Source organism: Amblyomma maculatum, chromosome 1 (assembly GCF_055883805.1).
Source record: "Amblyomma maculatum isolate TAMU_Amacu chromosome 1, ASM5588380v1, whole genome shotgun sequence".
Taxonomy (NCBI): Eukaryota; Metazoa; Arthropoda; class Arachnida; order Ixodida; family Ixodidae; genus Amblyomma; species Amblyomma maculatum.
In genome coordinates, this window is record NC_139344.1 from 322,920,284 (window position 1) to 322,944,082 (window position 23,799).

Consider the following 23,799-nt stretch of genomic DNA (forward strand, 5'->3'; position numbering starts at 1 on the left):
TTTAAGCTCTTTAGTAGTTCAGAAATGTCAAAGCCATATGTTTCTAAATAAATGCCGCGAGAGGACAGGCTGCACTAGCTAAATTGTTAATGGGGTAATTTTGTTTTTTTAACTAAGTGCTGTAGTATACTGATATAGTTTTCAATAATTTAAATCTAGACAAGACGGTTGCAAATAGCTACGTGCATTTTTAAATTTTAATCTGACAGCCAACTTAGCACGTGTATGCAGGACAACCCGGAAACATTGAACAGAAAGAAGTGCTACCGGCGCGCAATCGTGCGTAGGTTCGTGTCTACTAAACCGCATGCGTTGCCGAAATGGTGCAAGTAAATGTTAAATACGTCGGCCAGAAAGTCAATCGCGTACGTTTTAGGCCGGAAAGCCGCAGGCATGAGTACTCTTTGGTCTCCGGCAGCTGGGATGACAAGGTAAATACCTCTGTTAACCGACCAAATTCCAGCTCCTTGATCCTGTGTTTCTGTGCATGACTGTTTGATAGCCGGGAAATGCGTAGTTCTCAAACCACACAACTTCTATACCTGTAGCCAAACTCTCTGTCCCTGTGGGCGTGTTCTACCAGACCGACTGATGATTCCCCCGATGCCGGCATGCGTCGTCTCCACACGGTTGAACTGCTTGCCAGTACAGGTGACCTCTGTGTAAGTGCGAATCCCTCAAACCTCGATCATTGCTTTGTAGAAATGAACCGGGCCTAATATCAAACTTGGGAATGCTGATGTACCAGCATCATGATAAAAAAATAAAAAAAAACACAAATGAATAAATACTACTTTGCGGAGCTGGTGAGTTGCTGGACGGTTAGTAGCAGATTGCATCATAGTATGTACATGGACGCATGCTTTGACTGCTATGCCTGCAAAGTCTAGAGTGAGCCAGGCCATGGAGCTAATTGGTTGTCTATAGCTTGACGTCAGTGTCTGCCAGAAATGTTTCCCAACATAATTGGCAGTGGCATTTGTCGTAAAATCTATGCTGCCGGTGTGTGCCACCATGAGCATTATTGGTGTGGAGTATTACAGCATAGCCTAGCCTCATAATGCATACATATATCTGCTCATAAAGTTGCAGAAATTGTCATCTTCCTGGTGCAATTCATTTGTACATTTCTTAGTTCGCAGGTGGGGACATTCTAGCAGCTGCACTCTCTTCTGGTGAAGTACGGCTCTACCGCTGCAGTAGCAATGAGGTCTGTGGGCCACTTCCATTTTTTTTTAATTTTTTTTAGTCAGTAATGGGCCCACCGTAAAGTGTAGTTAGTGCCTTCATTTTATATAATGAGCTACTCAAAAGAATGTTTCCTTATGACTATTGAACATTTAGTCGCCTTTTCATCCCATGGTTTGTATGGCCAAAAGGTGTGTTTCAGATGCTTTTGTGATCTTGACACTTCACTTGCTATTTGCTATTATTTTTCTTCTGTGGCCCCCAACAAATCATAGCACTGCAAACACATGAGCACAAGGACGATAGTTTTGTATTGTTTTACAGTGTGTGTGTGTGTGTGTGTGTGTGTGTGTGTGTGTGTGTGTGTGTGTGTGTGTGTGTGTGTGTGTGTGTGTGTGTGTGTGTGTGTGTGTGTGTGTGTGTGTGTGTGTGTGTGTGTGTGTGTGTGTGTGTGTGTGTGTGCACGCGTGTGTGTGTGTGTGTCCTGTGAGTTATTTTTTGTCCATGTCTTGTGCTCTGAAGCTGTAGACCTGCACCAGCTTGTTCACATATCTTTCTTCCCTCATGTAGTTGCAAGAGCAGCAGCGATGGAGTCACCTACATCCCGGATATCCATGCACTGCTATTGCCGCCCGTGGCCCAGCCAAACTTGGCAGTGTTGGTGAGGATGGCAGACTGTGCCAGCTCACTCCCGGTCGCCCTGAGCCTACAAGGGTTATTGGTAAGATATTACTATTTATTACTCTTAAGGATGAGCTTTATATAAGTAAACCTCGCAGGGGCACCATGTGTAACGAGGTGTTGGTGCTTGGTGCCACCACGGACCCCTAGCTGCCATTCTGAAGCTGTCATTCGTACCGTGGCAATAGGTTGAAAGATGGAGGGAAGAAACCACGAACCATGGCGGTCGAGGCCGTGGTTAAGAATCGGCTGATGGGTTCCTTGTCTGTCTATTAGGCGAGTGGCTCCGGGACCTTCCCTTGCATATATGGGTGAATCGGAAGCAATGTAATATAGGAACCCTCAGTCTATGCATGCCATATGAATAAATCTTTAAAAAAAACCTGATCGGCCCTTAAAAGAGGGCCGCACCAATATGAAAAAAACTGATGCCTCAGAAGACAGGAAAAACCTTCCCTAAGTCTTTCGTAATCAACTCCCTGACTGATGAACTAATAGCAAACCTGTTGCCTTCGTCATGACCAAAACCATCAAGAATTGCATTGGCCAAAGCTATAAAGCCAAGAAACAAAGAACTGGAGATCTTCTTGTAGAAATATATACCAAAGAACAGAGTAACAAACTGCTATCCCCACAAAATTTTGGCGAACTCAATGCACAGGCGACTCCTCACCGCACTCTCAGTCAGACAAAGGTTGTCATTTCTGAATATGAGTTGTTACAATGTAACGATGGAAAACTTGAAGAACTTGCCAAGCAAGGAGTGATTGCAGCCCGCCGAGTAACCATTAGAAGAAAAAACACAGAAATCAGAACAAAACACATTGTCCTAACTGTCAATGACACAACTCTACCGGAGTCCATCCATGCCTCCTACCTAAATTGTAAAGTCTGCCCCTACATTCCGAACCCCAGGTGGTGTCTCAAGTCCCAGCGCTTCGGACACAGCTCCTTGGCTTGCCAAGGCAAACCCACTTGTGTCACCTTCGGAAAAAACAAACACACCAACAACAGATGTGAGCGCACATCAAAATGCAGCAACTACAGCGGTACACATGGCGCATACACCAGGTTGTACCCGGTCTGGAAAGCAGAAAAAGAAATGATAACCTGTCGTACCCTGAGGCAAAACAGCGACTTTCCTTAAGGGCACATATTCTGAAGCAGTAACACGGGGACTGTCACCGCCTTCAGTTTCAGTCGGCACAAAGGTCGATCCAATGGACCTGGTATTGACATCTAGGTCCTCACCTCGTCCACAGAAGCCAGTGGCCCAGTCCACAGGGGCTAAAAATTTCACAAGATGATCACTTTATCGCTGGAGGCCCTCAGTCGCCACCTTCAGTAGCGGCTTCCTCTGTGACAGACACCCAGAACAGCTCTGCTGAAGTGGCACTGTCGCCCCACCCTGCTAAGAAGGCAACTGCTGATCCGACAGACTCTACCGCTGGAGATGGGCCTGGTACAGTGGTGTCAACGAAAAAGACTTGTGTGAAAGCTATGGGCCATTGCAGCCGAGACTCTTCTTCCACGTCCACCTTAGTAGAAGATATGGATGTCAGCAAAAGCTTGCCAGCATCCAAAACCTGCACACCTACGACATCTCCGCAGATGTCCAATACTACTAGAGTGGCGGTGGATGCAACTCTCAGCTCGCCGCCGCTGCAGCAGCAGCAAAACGCTCTACAGAAAAGGGAAATCCCAAGTAACCCCTCTTGAGAATACATAACTTTTCCTGATCACTAGCTTATCACAAAGGCTTATCTCGTACAGTGGAACTGTAGAGGTCTACACAGAAATTGTACTGACATCACATATATACTCAAAACAATGGCACCAACAGCCCTTTTCCTTCAAAAAAGAAATCTTGGACCTCAGCACACAAACATCCTTGAAAAATATGACACTTTACAAGCAGATAGAATCCAGGCTACCAGACTGTTAGGAGGCTTTGCAATAACACAAGGTGACATCCCTGCCAGAAAAATACCTCTGAGCAATGCTTTCAAGCAATAGCTGTAAATATCATAACCATAAAATAATTACAATGTGCTTCATGTAAATAGTACCACCACACCTCACAGTCGCCATCCATGATTTAGAAGACCTCATTAAACAGTTAACGGTGCCATATGTGATGGTTGGGGATCTTAACACCCGCTTTCCCTTTTGGGGAAGTTAACATACAGACTCAAGAGGTCAAACCTAGATTTTTTACTCTCAAATGACGTGTTTATTGAACACAGAAAAGGCTACATATGGGTGTCCTAGCTCCGGAAAAATGAGTTGCCTTGACTTAGCTTTGACATCGCCATCTCTATTTAATGATATTAATTGGGATGCTTTAGATGACCCCAAGGGGTGTGGGTGATAATCTATCTATAGTTTTAATGTTATCATCCACTACACCCTTCGTTCCTACGAAGCTACGGCGCAAGAAATTTCACCTCCCCAATTGACCAGTTTTTAGCATGAATACCACTTTAGAAGAATATTCTGAAGACCTCACAATAGACAAATTAAACAAAAATTTTACAGCATCTATAATAAGATCAGCAATAATAGCCGTCTTCAGAACTCGCTCAAGAAACACAAAGTTTGGTGGACAAAAGATTGTAAATTAGTCAAAAAGCACAGAAACAAAAGTGTGGGGCATCTTTCGCAGGTACCCCACTGCAGAAAACTTAGTTAGCGTAAAAACCCGCATATAATATGAGGTTTTTTCCCAGTTTTATTATGTCAGCTTCTGCCTCATGATCCGAACAAATTCAAGCCTAAATTCGCAGTTCCAGCCTTGCTTCCATCCACAGGAAGTGCTATCTAGTGGTGATGTCGGCTGACTGTTTCGATGGTTTCAGTTTCACTATGCTCACCTCGTGATCCTTGCGACCATGGTGCACACGACGCACACACGACTGGAAGTCAATCGCACCTCGTGAAAGGATCACTTGGCACGTTGCACGGATTTCTAACAGGTCTCTCCAGCCAGGCTGGTCATGCGCTATAGCTGAATCACGAACACTTGACCATCATCCACAAGGAGTGCTTTGGTCGCGCCTTCGAGAAATGCGGGATACCAAACGAATTTAGAGGTACAAAAGAAAAAGGTGTCTTAAGCAAGGGACTCTCGGCAGACGATATGCTGGACGATGACGATCGCAAAAGTCGTGAATCCTAGACCACTTCCTGGACGCGTACGCCCTGCACCTGTGCGCAGTGCTAGACTCAGAGGCGCGAGTGCGGCTAGCCAGTAGCTCGTGCGCTGCTGTCCCACATCAGAGTTGGAAGTGGCTTACTGGTTTTAGAACAAACTGAGCATCATGTGGCTTTCACGATTGCTGGGGCAAATTTGAGCTGCTCTTCTCCTCACGGTGCATGGAATTCTCTGATCAAGCATGTCGGCACAAAAAGGGGAGCGTGAACCAGCACTGACACATGAAGATTCATGACACTATTTGATGCCTGGTGCGGGACTGCATTGGACGCGAAAGCGCAGAGCACGTATGCCTCACGGGGAAACTGCGAAATGTAGCGCAAATAAATTCTTTTACTGACCTTCCCTTGCTCGCATTATATATGCAGATGAAAAGCCCTCCCCCCTTCCTCCACTGTTTTTGTGATCCCGAAATTACACCTCATATTATATGCAGGTTTTAACGGTATTTTTAAAAGGGTTAGAGCCGGAGCACGGCACATCAGACGCACTGCGGAGAAAAGTTCATGGCAAAAGTATGTCTCCCCCATAAACAGTTGTCACCCGTTAATAATTAGGGGGATTATTAACGATGCATCCTTAACAGTGCGCACACTCCCAGACACCCTTAGAGTGAGTGGGGGTAGCTGTTCCGGTCGCAGAGGAGATGCCCTCGACCTGCGTGGCAAGCTCAGCCGGAATTCAACTACCTTGTAGTGACAGAAGGGGGTGGCCGTTTGGTGCCCAGCTGTCACCGGTTCAAGCCAGAGTAAGGTTCGGAGTCAGAGGTAACAAACAAAACAAACTTTATACACAGCAAGAGACGATACAGAGGAATACACAAACACTAAAATTGCACAGACGAGAGGTTCACAGAATACAAACGCTAAGCATGCAACTACAGAATGATTCAATAACACAGAGGCTTTACAACAGATCAAACACGAGAGAGGTACATAAACAAACACCAAATTGTTCACCGGGCACTGTTGCAGTCCGACGCCTCAAGAGTCACGATGTGGCCGCCATACGAGACGAGCGCCGCTCCATTGCAGGTCCGTGGGCTTGCCAGCAGCGGGTGATCCCCGGGAGTCCAGCCGAAGAACTAGCGAACATGCCACAACCACTGACTGACTGACTACACAAGTGACGCGGTCTCTTTAAATAGGGCGTGCCGTGTCTGTCTATTAGCACACGCCAGAGCTAGCGCACGCACACACTTAGCTTCGCTGGTTATAGCACTCTCTCTTCCTCCCGTCGAGCCACGCGTCGTCATTGGCCACAGCCCGTAGAACATTCTGGAACTTTCTGGCGTATTCCAGACTGATGAGTCCATGTCATCGCCGGGTGATGAGAAAGAGGGCGACGGCAACGTGTACAAAGCTACACGCTCTCTCGCGCGGGGAAGGAGGTTTTTCTCGAGCTTTCCATGCGACGCCGCGCGGGCCTCGCGCCGTGCCGGCTTAGTGAAAATGTGCGCCGATTTCGTGACAACAGTTCACTAACATCAAAGAAAATGTGGGGATAGGTGTGGAAATTCACAGGGAGTTTTACTTGTTTCACATTTCCAATGCTCACAGCACCCGGCATACAAGCAGCATTAGAAGAACAGGCCAACATTTTGGTGAGCATTCTTCCAAAGTGTCAAGCTCGTCCAATTACACAAAGCACAATGCTACTGCAGGAAAACAAAAACTTCCTTTCAGATCAGGCATACATGAAGATTACAATCAACTTATTACTAAATAGAGCATTATCCTCTCGAAAAAACAAACAGCACGGGCCCAGACAATGTACACTATGCTATGCTTGACCACCTTTCTGGAGCTGTTATCGAAACACTGCTGAAATTCTTTAACGAAATATGGGTAACTGAAAAGATACCGGAGGCATGGGAAGAAGCCGTTGTAGTACCCTTCCTCAAACCTGGCAAGCAATCAAGTAGTCCCAACAGTTACAGGCCAATAGCACTTACTAGTTGCATAGCAGAATCATTTGAAAGTAGTATTATAAACACAAGACTTACCTTCATACTTGAATCCCGGTAACTTTTAGACATATAAATCATTGTGGTATAAAAATGCCTGTTTAACTACCGATCACCTTGTCTGTCTCGAGAACGTGTCCGGGAAGCATTCATCACAACCAACACTGTATCGGAGTTTTCTCCGATTTTGAGGGGGCGCACGATACCACGTGGAGATTCGGCATCCTCCATGACCTAGCAGAATTTGGTATCTGTGGCAATGTGCTGAACTGCTTGAGTGGCTTCCTGGGAAACCGCATGTTCAGAATCCACCTAGGCACAGTCTTCTCCAACAGTTTTGTTCGAGAGGACGGTGTACCCCAGAGGTGCATCCCCAACACGGCCCTGTTCATCGTTAAAATGAACTCAATAGCAAAAGTAATCCCAAAATCTATAATGGACTCAGTCTAAGTAGACGATCTGCAAATAGCATGCACCTCTTCCAACACATCTAGTTGTATGGCTACAGTGTATAGCATGCTGGCCTTGTTTTTCTTGTAGATGGTGCCAACAGTGGGTGCCCAACATGCCTGTCCTATGTGCGGCAGGAGCATGTGATTGTGGGAAATCTGGCTGGGCACCTGCAACTCTGGGACTTGGCTTCTCCTGACAAACGGCCAGCTCAAGACCTTGCCTGGTGAGCTTTTAGCCCTCGTAGAGGCATCGGTCTCATGACACAGCCATTTGTTACACATTTCAGTACAGGCAGATGCCACTGTTGTATCTCAGTTCTCCTACACCTTTCCTCTCATTAAAATGCTTTCTTTCTCTCTCCTTCTCTGCTTTTGTATGTGGACTTGCTGTGAAGAGTTGGGCATCTGAAATTGTATTTGACATACCTAAATCAATCACAGCAGTGCTGGCCATAATAAAATGGTTGAGGCAATCACTAGTCATTATAAGGTTATAAAAGCCGTAGTAACCGAATCTAGTAGTGATCATTCGAGTGCAAGAACATATTAATAATTCTTAACAGTTTTCAAATAAATGTTAATTAGTACCTGCATAGGTTATTATCAACTTTAATGCAGTTTTGAGGACAAAATGGCCAGCTATTTATTATGTTTTTTTTTTTTTTTTTTTTTTTTTCACTTATAATTGTTTTATGCTTTGTGCACAAAATTATTTCTGCTCTTGGCTCCACTGAAGTATGAAAGAAGTTAACAAAGCACTTAAGCTCACTCAAAGCATGTTTGCTGAATATCGGCTTTGAGTTAAAGCATTTAAAATCAGTTAAAAATATACCCACTTACAAGTCAAGATTGCAGCGATGATATTCCTGAAAAAAAAAGCCCTCTAACCAATGGCGTTGACATAGAGACCTCGTAGCAACTGAGGTAACAAAGGGCATCTTATTGGTGGCCGGCGTTCAGTCCCAAAGAAGAGATAGAAACTGCAAGCCAAGGTAGACCTGAACAAAGGCTGATGTCCCTCCCTTTAGAGGGGGTCCAGCATTGAGAACAGGTGCCATTAGCTGGAGAGCCTCCTTTGAGGGGTATTTGCCGTTGCATTCTTGACTTGCAACTGACTCTAATGTTGCAGGCTCTTTAAATACTATGAGAAAATTTCTCAATTTTTCTTTTCTCATATGTGATCAAATAACAGCAATTGATGTACAGCTGTACCTTGCTAATGCCTTTGGTGCTCGCAAAAACTGTACATGTCGCCAGTTAAGAAATCAAAGAGCATTTTCGACATATGTACAAGGGCTCTATTTTAGGTGCCTTTCACGTGAAAGAGAAAGGTTTTGCGCACAAATGAAACATCATCATTGTAGATCTACTTAACTTAAATTCATCAAGTACAGAATATTGCAAGTGTCTAACAATATTATCCTGAACTCGTTTCCACTTTCTGAGGGCAGATTGGAGGAGTATCCTTGGTGCCCCTTTAGCTAGCTCCAAAATTTGACCTGGGTGAGCAGCCTCAGAACATGGTCAGTGTGGATCTACATACTTTGTACTCACCAGGTACAGATTGTTGCAAGTGTGTCACGATATTATTCTAAACTCAGATTTTTACTCTTAAAGGGCCACTGTCCAGGGAAGGCTTTTTTAAGCAAAGGAGCCCAGTGTTTCGACCAGGTACCGGAGATGGTCTGTGCAAAATGCTACAGTGACATGCGCGCCGCAAAGCATCGAAAATACAATTCAAAGCTCTCTCATGCTCTCCTCCGGGAAGCCAGCTTCCCCGTTTCCTGCGCTGGCCCGACGAGTCACAGTAATGACGTACATACCGCGAACGACGTCCATTGGTCCGTCTCGTTGACTGACGGGAGAAGGATGGGTGTCTATCGCTCGCTGCGCGCATTTCCCTCGCCACGACCAGAATCCAGCGGCGCACGCTCCCTCGGCAGTTTTTTTTTTTTTTTTTTTCGCTCGCAGAGTGCCACGCCCCACCTCCCGCCAAACGCGGAGGAGGAAGGGGAATTTGTCTTGCGGAGGCTAGACGACCTCGGGCAGGAGAGTGAAAGACCTTTGCGAGGGAACGGAAGGAGAGAAGCATGACAGAATCGGGTGATTGCGGTGGCTGTAACTGCGTTATTAGTTTCTCTTTCCAAAAGCATTTTGCGGCCTTGCGTTCTAGGGGTGAAGTCTCGCAGTCAACGGGGAAGAAAATATTTTCGACCGGAGGGTGGACAGTGGGCCTTTAAGTGCAAATGTGTGAATTATTTCTGGTACCGCTTTAGCTAGCTCCAGAATGTTTCCGACAGGTTGCCAAGTGTGCTAGTTGAGCAAGCAACCTTGTTGATTTACATAATGGATTGTTCAGTATGGCCACCATGGAACTGCCACTGCCACACCAAGATTACATGTAAAGTTTATAATTACAACACCACACTGACTTTCCAACTTTTGTGGGCTTTGTCGAATGGTGCTGTTGTGCATGCAGGTCTGGCCAACAGGTGACATGCCTGGCACAGCACCAGACCCAGGGACACCTGGTGGCCTGTGGTGCAGCCAGTGGGCAGCTTTCCCTGTGGGACTTGCGCCAAACACGCCTGGCCACCATTACCCTGGCGGCACCCACGCAGGGTGCTCTTGCTGACATGGTCTTCCATCCCGAGGGCAGCCTGCTGTTTTGTGCCCACGATGGCTCCTTGCTTCGATGGGCTACACCCGGTGGGTCATATCTAGGTTGCCTTAACTAACCTCGCTTAAACGTGGAGAGATCCTAAATCCCATTTCTCCAATAAGGCACTGAAAGACGATGCTTGACCTAAAATTTGTCAAAAGGTGGAGCAATGGAATTTGGAACCAGTAACATTGCTTACCATCATGCCAACACCCAGGTAATCACTTTCACTTCACTGCTGGTGTAGCTTCAGTGCACCTTTAAAAAAAGCGTTGAAGGCCTTTTTAAGACCAGCGTGAAAAATTAGTATATTACAGCAACCCGTTCCCTTTTCATTTTCTGTGCTTCAAATATGTTTGATCAAAATAGCTCTTTGGGCCAGTTGGTTCATACTTAGTACATAAAGAGACCAGTGCAAAAGCGGGGACAAAGGAAGACAAAACGACGGGATGGACGAGCACCCGTCCTGTCATTTTGTGTTCCTTTGTCCCCATTTTTTGCGCTGTTTTTTGTATTTCAAAGGCTGTGCGGGCTGTGTCATCACTGGTGTCAGATCTACACAGTGACAAGATTTGCTTTGTCAAGGGACCAAATGAGTGCCCGCACTGGAAAACACCCTCAAGTATTTGTTAAAACTGTGCAGTCTTTCACATCATAGTATCCCACTATTTAGCTTTGATGTACCTGAACACTTGCCTTGCACCTACTATGGTCATACATTTTAGGCGCCTTTTAGTCCTTCATGTAATATCAACTGGCCTCCCTGTCTCTTCCTGGAGAGTATGTAACAATTCATTTAGACTCATGTCCAGATAAATAGTACTGTGATAAGAACACGTGTCAAGAAGGGTCACTCTAGTTGCTCTTGTATGCTGACACTAAGACACCAGTAGCTTTGGGTGCATTTTGGAACCAGGTGCAAAAAAATATATATATATAGTATATATATATATGGGTGTGTGCAGATAAGAACGGTAATTGAGGTCCCACGACCATTTTTGTTTTCAGTGAAATTTTATATATGGTGGGCAAATGTCTCGACACAAAGGAATGGACCTTAGTTTTGAAATACTATGTGTAGTAGATTTCTCAGAAAAAAAAATTCTTATATCACTAGAGGTGGAAAATGTGGTTTTTGCCATTTTAAAAAGTTGCAAGTGTGGAGCCCTGCTGATTGCACACTAAAAGTTTGTAATGCATTATTTTTACTCAATAACTCTGTGCAACATTTAATTTAAGACACCTTTTTTCTTGCCGAACTTGTTTTAGGATAAAATCGCAGCTTTGCTCCAGGAGTAATGCGCTGCACAAAAAACGATTCAATACATTCTAGCTCGACGAATGAAATTGTTGTCACTAAAACTTTTTGTCTTGATTCTGGTGACCATAGACGTGTTTTCTCCACAACGCGTAAAATGGTCAGATTTTGAAAACAGCTATAAAGCGACACACATCATTTTTAATTGCCAATATATTTGATGTTTTCATGTGATACAACTCGAGAAAAAATGACAGCAGATGTCCCTCAAAGGAGGTCCTTTAGCCAACGGCATCAACCAATTTTCATAATGGTGCTGTTAATCCTGTGGTGAAGCCCATTCATCTGCCACACCTTTCATTGTAATGCTAGCAGATCCAAGGGGATTGATTGAACACGATGTCATGAAAGCCTACCGATGCCATTTACTACACGGGAGGTGCTTTGAGGTGCAAAAGCCACTTTTCTTGAGTTGTCTGACAATACAGTAAAAATAGCTTAAATATTTTTGCACTAAGACAACCGATGGAATGCTGCTTATTTGTGTGGATTGTGTAGATTTAGTAGATATCTTTTCATAATCTCTTAAGGTTCCATAGCAAGTTTTGCCAAATCCAGGCACAGCAGCGCTATCACGCTATTTGAAAAATTGGTGCAGTTTGCCTTCCATGGCTCTTTATATAGCAGTGCATGTTACTAGGTTCATTGCTCGGTTATTCAAGGCACAAATGCTGCAGCATGGAGATAATCATTCTTTGCATATTCTAGCTTAGTGTTGTATCACCTTCCATTCATTACTACTGTGTGCATGAGCATGTCTCCTTTTTTCTTGCAGGACCTCCCCGCGGTGAAGTGGAGATGGATGCCCTTGTTCGTCCTCAAGGGAGACCATTGAACAGCCTCGACCTGCAGGGTCCCTTGGTGGCAGCTGGAACAGACAGTGAAACCCTACTTCTCCTGTCGCAACGGTAGCAAAGAAGCGATGTGTGGGAATAAAACAAATGTTCTTTATTGGTTCAATCACTGGCGAGATCCATGTCCCCTGACGGGGGAGAGCTGGCTGGGCTGGTTTCACGTGCAGGCTCATAACCCTTCTCTTCTTCATCGTAGTCCCTTGCAACAGTCGCCTTGAGGTCCTCATTTGCAGATTTACGGCTCTTGGAGCGTTTAGGACTGCGTGACTTGTGCCGCTTCTTTCCGCTACGGCGCGGCGGCGTCAGGGGCGATGATCCTCGTCTGGACTTACGAGGCGTGTGCGACCGCTTGCGGCGGCGCCTCTCCCGCGAATCGCGGCGCCTGTCTGGGTCCTTGAGCCTCAGCTTCCTCCCGGGGGACCTGGACCTGGAGTGGCGTCTGGATCGGGACGACCGCCGGCTGCTGGAGGAGCGCCGCCGGCGGCGGGGCGAACGGTGCCTGCTACGCGAGCGCCGGTGAGACCTCCGGTGTCTGCTGATGGACCGCCGGCGACTGCTAGACCGGCTCCGGCGGCGGCTGCTGTGGCTCCTAGAACGGCTACTGCGACGCCTCGAACGGCTCTTAGAGCGGCTCCTGCGTTTGGTCACCACCGCCGCGCCCAGCTGCAACGGGGAGCCTGCGATCGGCTGCTTGACCATCTCGGGCTCGATAGCGGCCGTGATGAGGGACTGGGCCTCGCGCACCCGCCGCATGGCCTCTTCGATCTCCTTGTGCGCCGCCTCCGAGCTCTTTGCCTGCGGCTTGACGATAGCGTTGTTGGAGTGGTTTATTTTCAGCGAGCGGCCGCAGAACTCGATGCCATTGAACTGCAGCGCGCGTCCTACACTGCTTTGCTCGGTAAACTCGACGAAGGCGAACCGCGTTGGCTGGCTCTCGCCACCGGCCATGCGCACGTATTTAACCTCACCCATCTGACTGAAAAATTTGAGCAGCTGCTCGGTGGTAGCTGACGAATCCAAGTTGCCGACGTAAACAGTGCGTCGGATCTCTTCCACTTTGGCGGGGTCCATCGTAGCTGGTAGAGGCGGGTATGGAGGCAAGCCAAGGGCGGCCAGCGTGGGGTCTTGTGTTGTGATAACCTGAATGCCGCCAGCTCCCATGGCAAGCTGATTGATCAAGCCAGTGCTGACGCGCGGTTCTTCGACGGGTGGTGTCACTGAAGCCGTTAGTGCCATCGCTTTGCTTTCGTCGGGAAGTTTGCCATCTGCAACTGGCACAACAATGAGGGCTCTGTCCACGAAGACTGTGTTCGTCAGATGCTGGGCCACACCGACGCTCCAGGACTCTTCGAACTGTATGTAGCATACCTTAGCGACAGGGTGCACCAAGAATTCGTCCGAAGGATACATCTTCAGCTCTAGGATTTTACCCAGAAAGCCGAACAACGTGGACATTTGCTCCACAGTGGCTGTTGGCGCGACATTTGTTACCTGAATCACGCAGGTGTCCATCGCTTTCTTGCTTGACTGGCAAGTCCTGTTCCTCGCAAGAGAGTACAAACATGCGCTCGCCTACCGTTATTGATCAACACCGGTGTACACACCAACGTTTGTACATACTACATTGCGTGTTGTGGATGCTGGATTGGCTTGTCTATGTTCGCATCGAGCTGGATTTCGTTCTGCGTGGACGGCTTTCAGATACAATGCTAGTTTTGCATCCTAACTATTCCTAACCGTCTAACCGTCTAACACGTTGTCAAACTTGATGCAAGACAAAGGGGCATCAAGCTATGTGAGCGGTTTGCGGTCTTGCTTTTACCCTTTTACGGCAAAACGAGTCTCCGCTTGAGGCAGAAAATTTTTTTTTAATTTAATAAAGGTACGTAACACTACATCGATGTTCTGTCTAGTTTACGACAGTTACGGTTTCGCTTTCGCATTTCGCAAGGTAGGGGGTCAAAACTACGGGACCACGGCGACAACTGTGAGCGATTGGCTACGTGCGGAACTTGCGGCTCGGAGGTTCGGTTGCGACCAAGTTGCTGTTGCTATTCTATCGGTGTATCGGCCTATCGGCTTCCACAGCGCCCTTTGCGATAACTGTTTGTGTCCCTGCCGTGGCATTCTCGCCAAAAAATGCGCGACAGACTAGTCTCGTGCGCGGGTTAGCTTCGCGAAGCAGCAGCAGTAGCCTTCGATGTCACGTGCGTGACATTCTCAGCTGCGTTGTCCGTTGTGTGTGTGTCTAGTCAGCTAGACGGCTGGTCACTTTTCTGCTGGTCAACAACGCAGAACGCCCCCTTTTTTGTGCTCGTTTATTTCGCGTCCCTTAAAACTGTTCATTCTGCTGCCAGAGTCTGCTGAGTAATGGACCCGCTCGGCTCTCCTTTGGACACTGTGGACATTGCGATTCTCAAACGATGGCACCAAATAGCTCCTCGTGAGCCTGTGCCCGAAGAGGATGGACAAGGCTCCAGCGGCGACTGCATCCACCAGAAAGCACCATTCCCCATCAACGAAGAACTTAACCGAAAAATTGCTTTGTGGTAAATATATTTGCCTATCGAGCGCCATAACATTAAACTTGTGCACTAGTCCGCTCCTGCATGCTTTGTGTATACACACACTTTTGACAGCTAATGTTTCTTTATGCATTCAGGGTCGGCGATATGACGTGTCTGAATGCTCACGCCATTGTCAACTCCACGAACGAAAACCTTACAGACAAGAGCCCGCTCAGCCAGCGACTCGTAGCGAAAGCTGGATCACAGATGAAGCGCGATTTGCTCAACGAGATTCAGTGTAAGCATGCCCCCTCGTAAACTTGTTCCTAATTTCTCATTTTCAAGTAATTGCAATCGCGACGTGAGCCGAAAAAAAAAAAAAGGGGGGGGGGGAAGAGAGAGAGAAGGTGAGAGGATGTTTCTGGTCAATCATTTGAAAAAAAAAAAAAAAAAAAATGCCTGCAACATTAATTGTATTCCTAATAGTTGAGCATGCCCTACGGACGTTTGATAGCTTGTGTTCTTGAACCGTGTCATTTGGAAGTTTTCGTGCACTGTGTGCATAGATAAGTGTATGGTGTTTACTTAAAGCACAGATCTGAGCACACTCGTGTAAGATTCAGTACTTGGGATATGGAGGAAGCAATATTGAATGCAGATACTGACCTTCACTGGCAATGCTTGTCCTCACAGTGCTGTGGACAAGTCTCTAGACATTGCTCTAAATATATATTCCAGAGTCATGCAGTGCGTCGCATGCTTTCCTACGTTACACTAGTATGTCCGTTCAAATGCATACAAGTGCTCAAAGGGAGTGCTAATCTCTGCTGCAGCATGCCGCACGGGAGAGGCCAAGCTGAGCAAGGGCTACAACCTCCCAGCGCGATTTGTGATCCATACGGTGGGGCCCAAGTACAACACGAAGTTTCACACTGCAGCAGAGACTGCCCTTCACTCCAGCTACTGGCGAGTGCTGCAGATGCTCCCTGAGCATGGGCTGCGCACCCTTGGGCTGTGCCCAATCCACTCCATGCGCAGATCTTATCCACCAGCAGAAGGAGCTCACATAGCCCTAAGTGAGTGCACTTTAACTGCGGAAAGTTCTTCAGTCTGCTGCAGTTTAGTCGACTGCAGTTTGTAATGAAATGTGTGTTCTGTTCGCATAAGCTTCCTCACTTCATTGGATGTTGGTTCGTTGGTTTGTGGGGTTTAACGTCCCAAAGCGACTCAGGCTATGAGAGACGCCGTAGTGGAGGACTCCGGAAATTTCGACCACTTAGGATTATTTAACGTGCACTGACATCGCACAGCACATGGGCACCTTGCTCCTCGCCTCCATCAAAAAGCGGACGCCGAGGCCGGGATTCGATCCCGCGTCCTTGGGAACAGTAGTCGAGCGCAGTAACCACTGCGCCACCGACATAGCCTCTAGGACAACGTCCATTAGTGTCCAGCAAAGCAAGAACAGCCATGTTTGCGGTTCTGATGTGTTTTTTTTTTTTTTATCTTGTTTTTTCTGACAAAGGACTTCACATATTGTTGATCGATATTAATCTTTGGCATAATCTGCAAAAACTGATGCTTGCAACATTAATAGCATTTATTTGGAAGGAAACCAGGTCTCAAGTTAAGCTAGTTTCTCATCAGTGTTTGCACTGCTCATTTATAATATAGTAAACAATCTTGGTGAACTGAACAAAAATATAATTTGAGGTGATATGTCCTGAGCATATTTGTAAATAATGTTAATCTTGGTTTCTTTTATTTTTTATTTTTGTGTTAATTTTGGTAAACTTCAACATTCTAAAGGTTGGCAGCTGTTCAGAAGTTATTTTAGTTGTAGTTTTCAGCATTTGATGAATACAAATTATATCCTGTAATGCATATAATCTATACCTGATGAAAACTACGCCGAGCGTGTATGGATTACGTAGCCCCCAAGTTTCCTTCTGTATGCTTGCCATTTACTATATCAAAAGCGTAAGCACAAGGCATGTCATTCTCTAAGAATCCTCTAAATTGGTGATAGCTGCGCTTGAAGAAAACGAATAATGCTTATCTGGAGGAAGCATAGCAATGTACAGGTAAATGATTACGTTATATAAGTCGCGGCTAACAGCTTGTTAAAAAATTCTTGGTCACGAGTTTTCCTGGTTTAGTTATTGCTTGGACAAGGGGATTCTGGCAGCTGTCATAGAACTAATGCAAATTCCTGCATACCAGCTTTCTCAGCAATAACTTGGTAGATGCCTGGTTGTGCTTGTTCCATCCCCAAAAGCTAAAAGGATGCAGAAATTCCTTGCATAACAATGTTGTTCTTTGCCCAACAAATATATAGGCATTCCTGCATTGCTCAGAAAGACTGCTTAGTTCTTTGTTTTGTGAGTGCGCTTGTGCATAGTGTGGTATCGTCCTCTTTCGGTTTCGGAACCAAGGTTTACGCTGTGGCGGTGCCACCGTACTCTTTTTCCCGTCCTGCATCTTCTCTCCTGAATTAAAAGCTCAGTCTGCATTTGGCTGTCGTGGTATACGGTTGTCTGTCTCTTCCTGCATGCCGCCGTTCGGCGGGCCACGTGGCGTCCATGGCAGTCAAGCCCACACAACACATAGGCAACTAACTTTCCAGCTAATTGACAAATAACTATATCTTGGAGGAGGAAAAATGTGGATATTCTTATTGGTAGACATTTTGTTTGATATGTTCACAAACTGGGTAGTGTGTAAAGTAACCGGGGGTCATCTGCTATGACATGCCTCATAGCACACAGCAGAACGGAGGTTTGGGCTAGTTGGTGATCATCCATGTTTAGGCAACAGCGCAAAAGGACAGAGACAAGTGGAAGGAGGAACACAACGTCGTTGTGTTCCTCCTTCCACTTGTCTCTGTCCTTTTGCGCTGTTGCCTAATCATAGCACACAGCATGCAGTGCTGTTGTTGGCTTTGAGCACTTGGATTTGGAGCCGGTAAAGCACCTTGCTGAGTAAATGTTCTTTGTTCACATTTACTTATCTTTGTTTCGTCCTGCTGCTTCATATCTCGTGTATCACAGGAACAGTTCGTCGCTTTCTTGAAAAACATGGAGACACTGTAGATCTGATTGTCCTTGCCGTGGAAGGCACTGAAGTGGGCACGTACGAACAGCTGCTGCCACTGTACTTCCCCCGCACCAGCTCGGAGGAGCTTCAAGCACAGCACCAGCTGCCAAAAGATGTAGGCGGTCCTCGAGGCGAGCCCTTGCTGCCCGAAAGGGGCATCCGCATTGTGGACAAGCCCTTTGGAGGTGAGCAGGGCCACTGCCATGTAGCCTGATGGCGTGCTTAGGTCTGTTTGCTTTGGACCTCTCATGTTGTGCTGGAACACCGTATGAAAGTTTACCTTTTATCTTTCTCCTTTGTGAAAAATCCTGCTGTTGATGAGATATGATACTGGTCTATTTGCAAGATCAGCACTCTGGCACGTTCTGCTCATCTGCCTTAATGCTGGCATACTAGGTCATTGCTAAGCAGCATGCCTCTATGTTTTAAACTTGCAAGCTGCCCAGGAATCGGGCCAGTGGTAGCAATATGTTGCAGCTTAGCAGTTTTGTGCCGTTACCGGCTTAGCCCATCAGGTGTGTGCATTTCTGCACACATTTTGCAGTCGTGGCATTGTCCTGAAGTACCTGGCCAATTCTGGCCTTTTCTTGTTTTGGTGCCACTTCTACAAGTTGTCAGTGACTTTCTCTAGTTTATAGGCTTATGTCTGTCTGTCCGAGCATGCATGCGTCCGCGAGGATTGTCATACCTCTTCGCGAGTTTTCACGGTATACTGCGAGACTCCGCGGGATTCTGTTTACCTTTAGAGCTGTCAATAACGAACATAAAGGGGTCATGACACCAATTTTGAAATATAAACTGTTTATTGCATCTTATAAAGTTCCAGCTCCCAATACACCGTCCTGTCTAAGCAGCATCATTTACGCTGCTCGTTGTCAGGCCCAAGTCTGGTCCCAGCCACATTATGAAAGTAAATGATAAGCCCATGAGGCTTACAGCACAGGATGCCGCAAGCTTACAGCAATGGTGCCGCCCGCGAGCGTGGCTGACGACAGCACTCTAGCCGTCTGCTTCTCCCCAATTGTTGCTAGGCCTATATTGCTTTGCATCAAAGCCACAGCGGACGGCACTTTGTAAATAATCATCGATGTTTTATTAAAAGGGCCACTCAATCATGAAACTTCCTCTCAACTCCATTGTTTGGTAGTGAAGGAAATAATTATTTTCGGCGACGTCTTAGCAGCGGAGCTAGCGTACAAGAACACGAGCACCGCACCAGCGGAAGCTGCTATGCGGCTGTAAGCAAAGCTCCCATCGTATGGGTCAGCATTTCTCAAAAAGCATTTTTTAAATTTTCTTTTTTGCAGGGCCTAAAATTATTACGAGAAAACAAATTTTAGCATAAATTCTGACACAGGCGTAAGGGATCTACTGTATAGGTGGTGCGGACGGCTAGCGGAAGGCTTGAAAGGCACGGCCAGCGTGGCGGTGTTTACAATGGGGAGGAGGAGGGAGTAGTACTGCCACGGACGATGGCAGCGGTCGCGCTGGATGTGGACGCGTGGACAAGAACTAAATCGTGCTTCACTACAATCTGTGTTTTGTTTTCAGGAACATGCTGAATACACTCAGCTTATCGGCTGCTTATCGGCGCCGGCATAGCAGCAGACGCCGCGAAGTCAGTCTGTGACATCACCAATAGTCTCAGCATGGTAATCACTGTCGGTAGGAGGAGCTTCGCGGTCTCAACTTCAGTCACTTATTTGGAAATAAAGAATGCGTCTAGGGTGCTAAAGTTTTGGAAATAAAATAATAAGGTCCCATATTATCTGCCAGACTACAAAACTGCAATATATTGGATGAGCATGGCATGACCCCTTTAAGTTAGCGGTAGCTGATGATAGTGACAATGATGATGACAGCAATAGTTCCTGATTAGGACAGTGACAGTTAACGATGGTGACGTCAGCACTCATGATAGACTATGACGTCATCGTCCGTGAACGGACGTGACGTCATGACTAGCTGTGATGCAACTATGACGTCACATGCGGTCATGTCTGATAACCGTAACTGACGTCGTCATGATGTCACATCCAGTCATGACCGATAACATCACCAGGCGATTCACGTATATACGAAGCCGACCCCACCAGGCGTTTGGTCCAGGTGTTCGTACTGCGCATTTCATTTGGTGCTTCCTCGAATACCACTCCAGCATACAGAAGTAGAGGCAATAAAGCAGGAATCAGCGGCATTTTGACTTGGTTTATGGGAAAGAAAAGGCACAGTATCTGTCACGCTTCTCCGCAGACACCTGAACCGCATCGTAAAGGAAGGGAAAAAGGTGGGCGTGAAAGAAGAGAGAAAGAGGTGCTGGTAGAGAAAGGTTGTAGACCACCACGCTATTAAGGTTTTCGCCTTATCGCACTTTAGTGGTCCAAAGTGCCCCTAGAATTTTTTCTGTGTGAAAGGACTGTCTTGCATGTAATTCTTTGCACAAACATTTTGATTGCATGTTTTCAGTTCTGTCATCAGTTTCTAGATGTGCTCCCATGTAATCATCATCTGATATTGTCTAGCAATTCTTAGTTGGTTTTAGCTGCAATCGTTACTGGAACACTCAGCGATCTTAACGCAGGAGCACTAAAGGCCCTTTCCTCAGAAAATCCAGCATCAATGTTGTTGGCATTATGAACAAAAATCACTGGTGTGCCTCTTGCAGGAAGTTTCAGGTGCTGCCATCTTGGTCTCTTCCTTTGAGATGGGACCCTTGGATCCCATTCGGACACATTATCCCTAAGCCATACAGTCACGTTCATACACCTTGGTTTATCATAGTACTATATCTATGTCGGGTGGCCCGTCACATAATATGGTAGCTTACGACTGTATGCTAGAGAGTATTTGTGAGATATCAGAGGCGCAGATTAAGAGATTAGTGATTGAGTTACGAAGTGCATGTACTTAAACAGTGATCCACAAGGGGAGGTTCAGGCAAGAGCCCTTGACGCTATCTTGTCAAGCCCTTAAAGGTGGATGTAAGGTCCGGCACGTTGCCGTTTGGATTTTTTTGGCATACTTGGCTGGGAAGGAATGTCTCGGCGGGATGCCGTAGTGTGAACTGCGCGTCTGGTCTCTTTAAAAACACTTACTTCCTAGAAGGAGACCATTAGTTCAAGAGAGCAGGCTCCTCGTTCGGACCCCCGCCACACGTGTCCCTTTGTTACGGGAGACGGGAGAGACCCTCCACTTCCCTCAAGCGGGACCTCATTAACGCGGCCCCCCGCGGTCCCGTCGCGTGGGTGAGAACGGCTGGAGGCCATAAATCCCGCGAGAGGGGTCTGGCTTTCGTCCCGCTGCATAACGTGTAGCTTGCTAGTACACGACTGTCAGTAGGCGAAACGGTCGGACAGGCTGCGACGAGTGGCCCACATACGCGGGAAAGAGCTACAGTTACTGTGTTTTTATGTTTTTACGTGTGGAAAGGGGCACGCTCTGGGCTCATCTCTGGAGCGCGGGACGGGCCCCGAGTGTCTTTTTGCTGGAGCTACTCCTTGCGTTAGGACGCTTGCGCTGGCGAGCGCCGGGAGTAGCTAGTGGTTGCTTTGGAGCTGGGGCAAGAGGTGCCAGCTCGACTGCGGGGACGCGGAGTCTCTTGTCGCTTTGTTTAGCGGTCGGCGCGGCCGACCACGGCTAGTTTTCCTTTGTGAATATAGCTCTTGTACCTCTTATTCTTTTGTATAAAGTTCTCCGGTTGTTTACCAAGTTGCTCCACCAACTTACTGGCTTGCTCCACCATCCAGTCACCCATCAACATCCGAACCAAAAACTTTACTGTGGAGCTTAACAGTTCTTAGATTGTTGTTATTATTTTGTTTTACTGTTCACAGATTGGATATGTTGAAAATTATTGGAGATAGCTTAGCATGGTCTGTGTGGGTGGGCTGTGTGGCAAAGCGGACATTATTTACAGTATAGAGTTGAATAGTTAGATTAATAATTAAAATTAGGTAATCAACTTTTTATACTTTGTTTTAAGGGGCAATATTATATTGCAAAACTGAAAGCTATGAAAGGCGAGTCCTTATCTTAAATTTTTTTAATCGGCTATGTGGCTCGAAATATAAAAGCTCAAAAATAGGCTGTGAAAAGCTCATTCAGTCTTTCATGCATTGCAGATTTTAAGAATGGCATAGTGGGGTGCGGTATTTCCGTCGAAATCTTTGTAAATCCATCTACATCATCAAATACTCAAAAAAGCACCTGTATTTGATTCATAAAAAGTGCAGGCGGTGCCATTTTTTAGATGTGCAGTATGCAAAATCACCTCAGCAAGCCTTTAGATGCCTATTTCTGACATTAATCACAGATTTTGGACCTCCGGGAAATTTAGTGTATTGGTCAATACCAAATGAGCCACTTGTGGATGGTTACGTGCGAAAGTAGTTCATGTTTTAAGCCACATAGTCGAGTAAGAAAATTTTAAAAGAAGGCTTACCTCTGATGTTGATGGCCTTCAACTTCATAATATAATAGAGCCCCTTATGGATGATTACCTGCGAAAGTAGTTCATGTTTCAAGCCACATAGTCGAGTAAGAAAATTTTAAAAGAAGACTTACCTCTGATGCGCCTTCAACTTCATAATATAATAGAGCCCCTTAAAGTAATTAAAAGATATGTTAATTAGTTAAATCGGTACTTTTGTCTGGGCTAGTTGGATCGGGGCTAAGTGATGTAAAACAGCGCGAAAGAATGCTAACAACGGAACACACAACAACACACTGCAAGTGCTTTCGATGAAGTTTTGTTTATTGTCTAATCACTAAGCTGTGTAATGTATATAATGTCTGCATTGCTGTACAAGCCACCTGAAGAGACTGCAGTGAAGTATGCATCATAGTTTTTAAAATGAAAAACTAAGCAGTGAAAAATCAACCGATATAGTAAGTGAGGGCTTCACAGAACTTATTTTATTACTCTTTGCCATCTCAGAAAATCCCAAGTGTTTCTTTGCCTGATTTTGCTTCCATGAGTACAAAAGGTTCCCCTTTACAATTTCAGCATTTCCTTTGTACAATGCAGCCTGCTGTGAGAGAGAATAAGGTAAACAGCATCAGGCAAAACACTGTCATTGCACAAGAGTGCAGTAATGCCTCGAAGGGAATGTGACATTTTGCTTCATGGGAGAATATGCTAGAGTGTAGGCCTTGCGTCTTTAGTCACCAGAGCAGGCAGCATTTTACAGAATACTGCCATAGCACGAGTACCTCACTGTGTCTTGTGGTATTTCATTTAATGCGAGACAGCTTGAAGACATGATATTCTGATCATGCTGCTTAAAAATGGCTAGCTAATACTTGCATATCTTTCTTCTGCATATTCTACATTTCTTGCATATTCTTTCTTCTTCGAATGCCACTTCTTTTCCTTTTAGTTAGTCGGAGGTTCTCTCACGCACTAGTTATTCACACTTGCCTTGTAAGTAAACTATGCAAGTAAACGTATGAAATCCACTGTAATATCTAGGAAATCGACTGGTTTTCTGAATAGTGGTCATGATGATGACCATGATGGTTGTCTTTTTGCAGATGAGACCAGTGATGAGAAAGAGCTGGACCCAGGGCCTCTCATGGAGGGCTCAGTGTGTGTGGGTCGCACAGCCTTTGCCCGCATGCAAGGTGATGTTGACCGGCAGGCTGGACGCTCAGTTTTGGACCCCATGACACGGGAAATCCAACGGTCCCATCGGTCAGTGCAATCTGCTTGTTTGCTTTCTAGTGGCAGGCATGCCGTCAGTGGCTACATTAGTGCATTTCTTTTTGTGCGCAGAATGTTGTGATGCAGTGGTGGGCACAGTCTGTACTACCTCCTATTAGGTGCTCCAAAAAAGCCTGGAAGTTTGCGCATTCAGTTGGCC

The 23,799-nt window shown here is 46.2% G+C and overlaps 3 protein-coding genes across 4 annotated transcripts in view; 2 read left to right on the plus strand and 1 right to left on the minus strand.

Moving 5' to 3' along the window:
• Positions 1-135: 135 nt before the first annotated feature.
• Positions 136-12,441, plus strand: Nup43 (nucleoporin 43). The gene is made up of 7 exons (XM_084582663.1): positions 136-431; positions 549-662; positions 1,136-1,210; positions 1,759-1,909; positions 7,590-7,725; positions 9,981-10,210; positions 12,257-12,441. Exons 1-7 carry the CDS (start codon positions 321-323, stop codon positions 12,391-12,393), a joined length of 954 nt encoding a protein of 317 aa, XP_084438789.1. The 5' UTR covers positions 136-320; the 3' UTR covers positions 12,394-12,441.
• On the minus strand, positions 12,409-14,087 carry LOC146207288 (putative splicing factor, arginine/serine-rich 7). The gene has a single exon (XM_084581994.1). It carries the CDS (start codon positions 13,845-13,847, stop codon positions 12,438-12,440), a length of 1,410 nt encoding a protein of 469 aa, XP_084438120.1. The 5' UTR covers positions 13,848-14,087; the 3' UTR covers positions 12,409-12,437.
• A 212-nt stretch (positions 14,088-14,299) lies between these two features.
• LOC146207289 (protein GDAP2 homolog) overlaps positions 14,300-23,799 on the plus strand; it is a 47,989-nt gene continuing 38,489 nt past the window's right edge. The window contains exons 1-5 of one of the 2 annotated variants that reach the window (XM_084581889.1): positions 14,300-14,884; positions 14,998-15,140; positions 15,676-15,918; positions 17,893-18,123; positions 23,471-23,630. In XM_084581889.1, coding sequence (XP_084438015.1) covers positions 14,706-14,884; positions 14,998-15,140; positions 15,676-15,918; positions 17,893-18,123; positions 23,471-23,630 — 956 coding nt within the window. In that variant the 5' untranslated portion in view covers positions 14,300-14,705. The remainder of the gene's footprint in view (positions 14,885-14,997; positions 15,141-15,675; positions 15,919-17,892; positions 18,124-23,470; positions 23,631-23,799) is intronic. The other variant, XM_084581819.1, reaches the window with a different exon arrangement.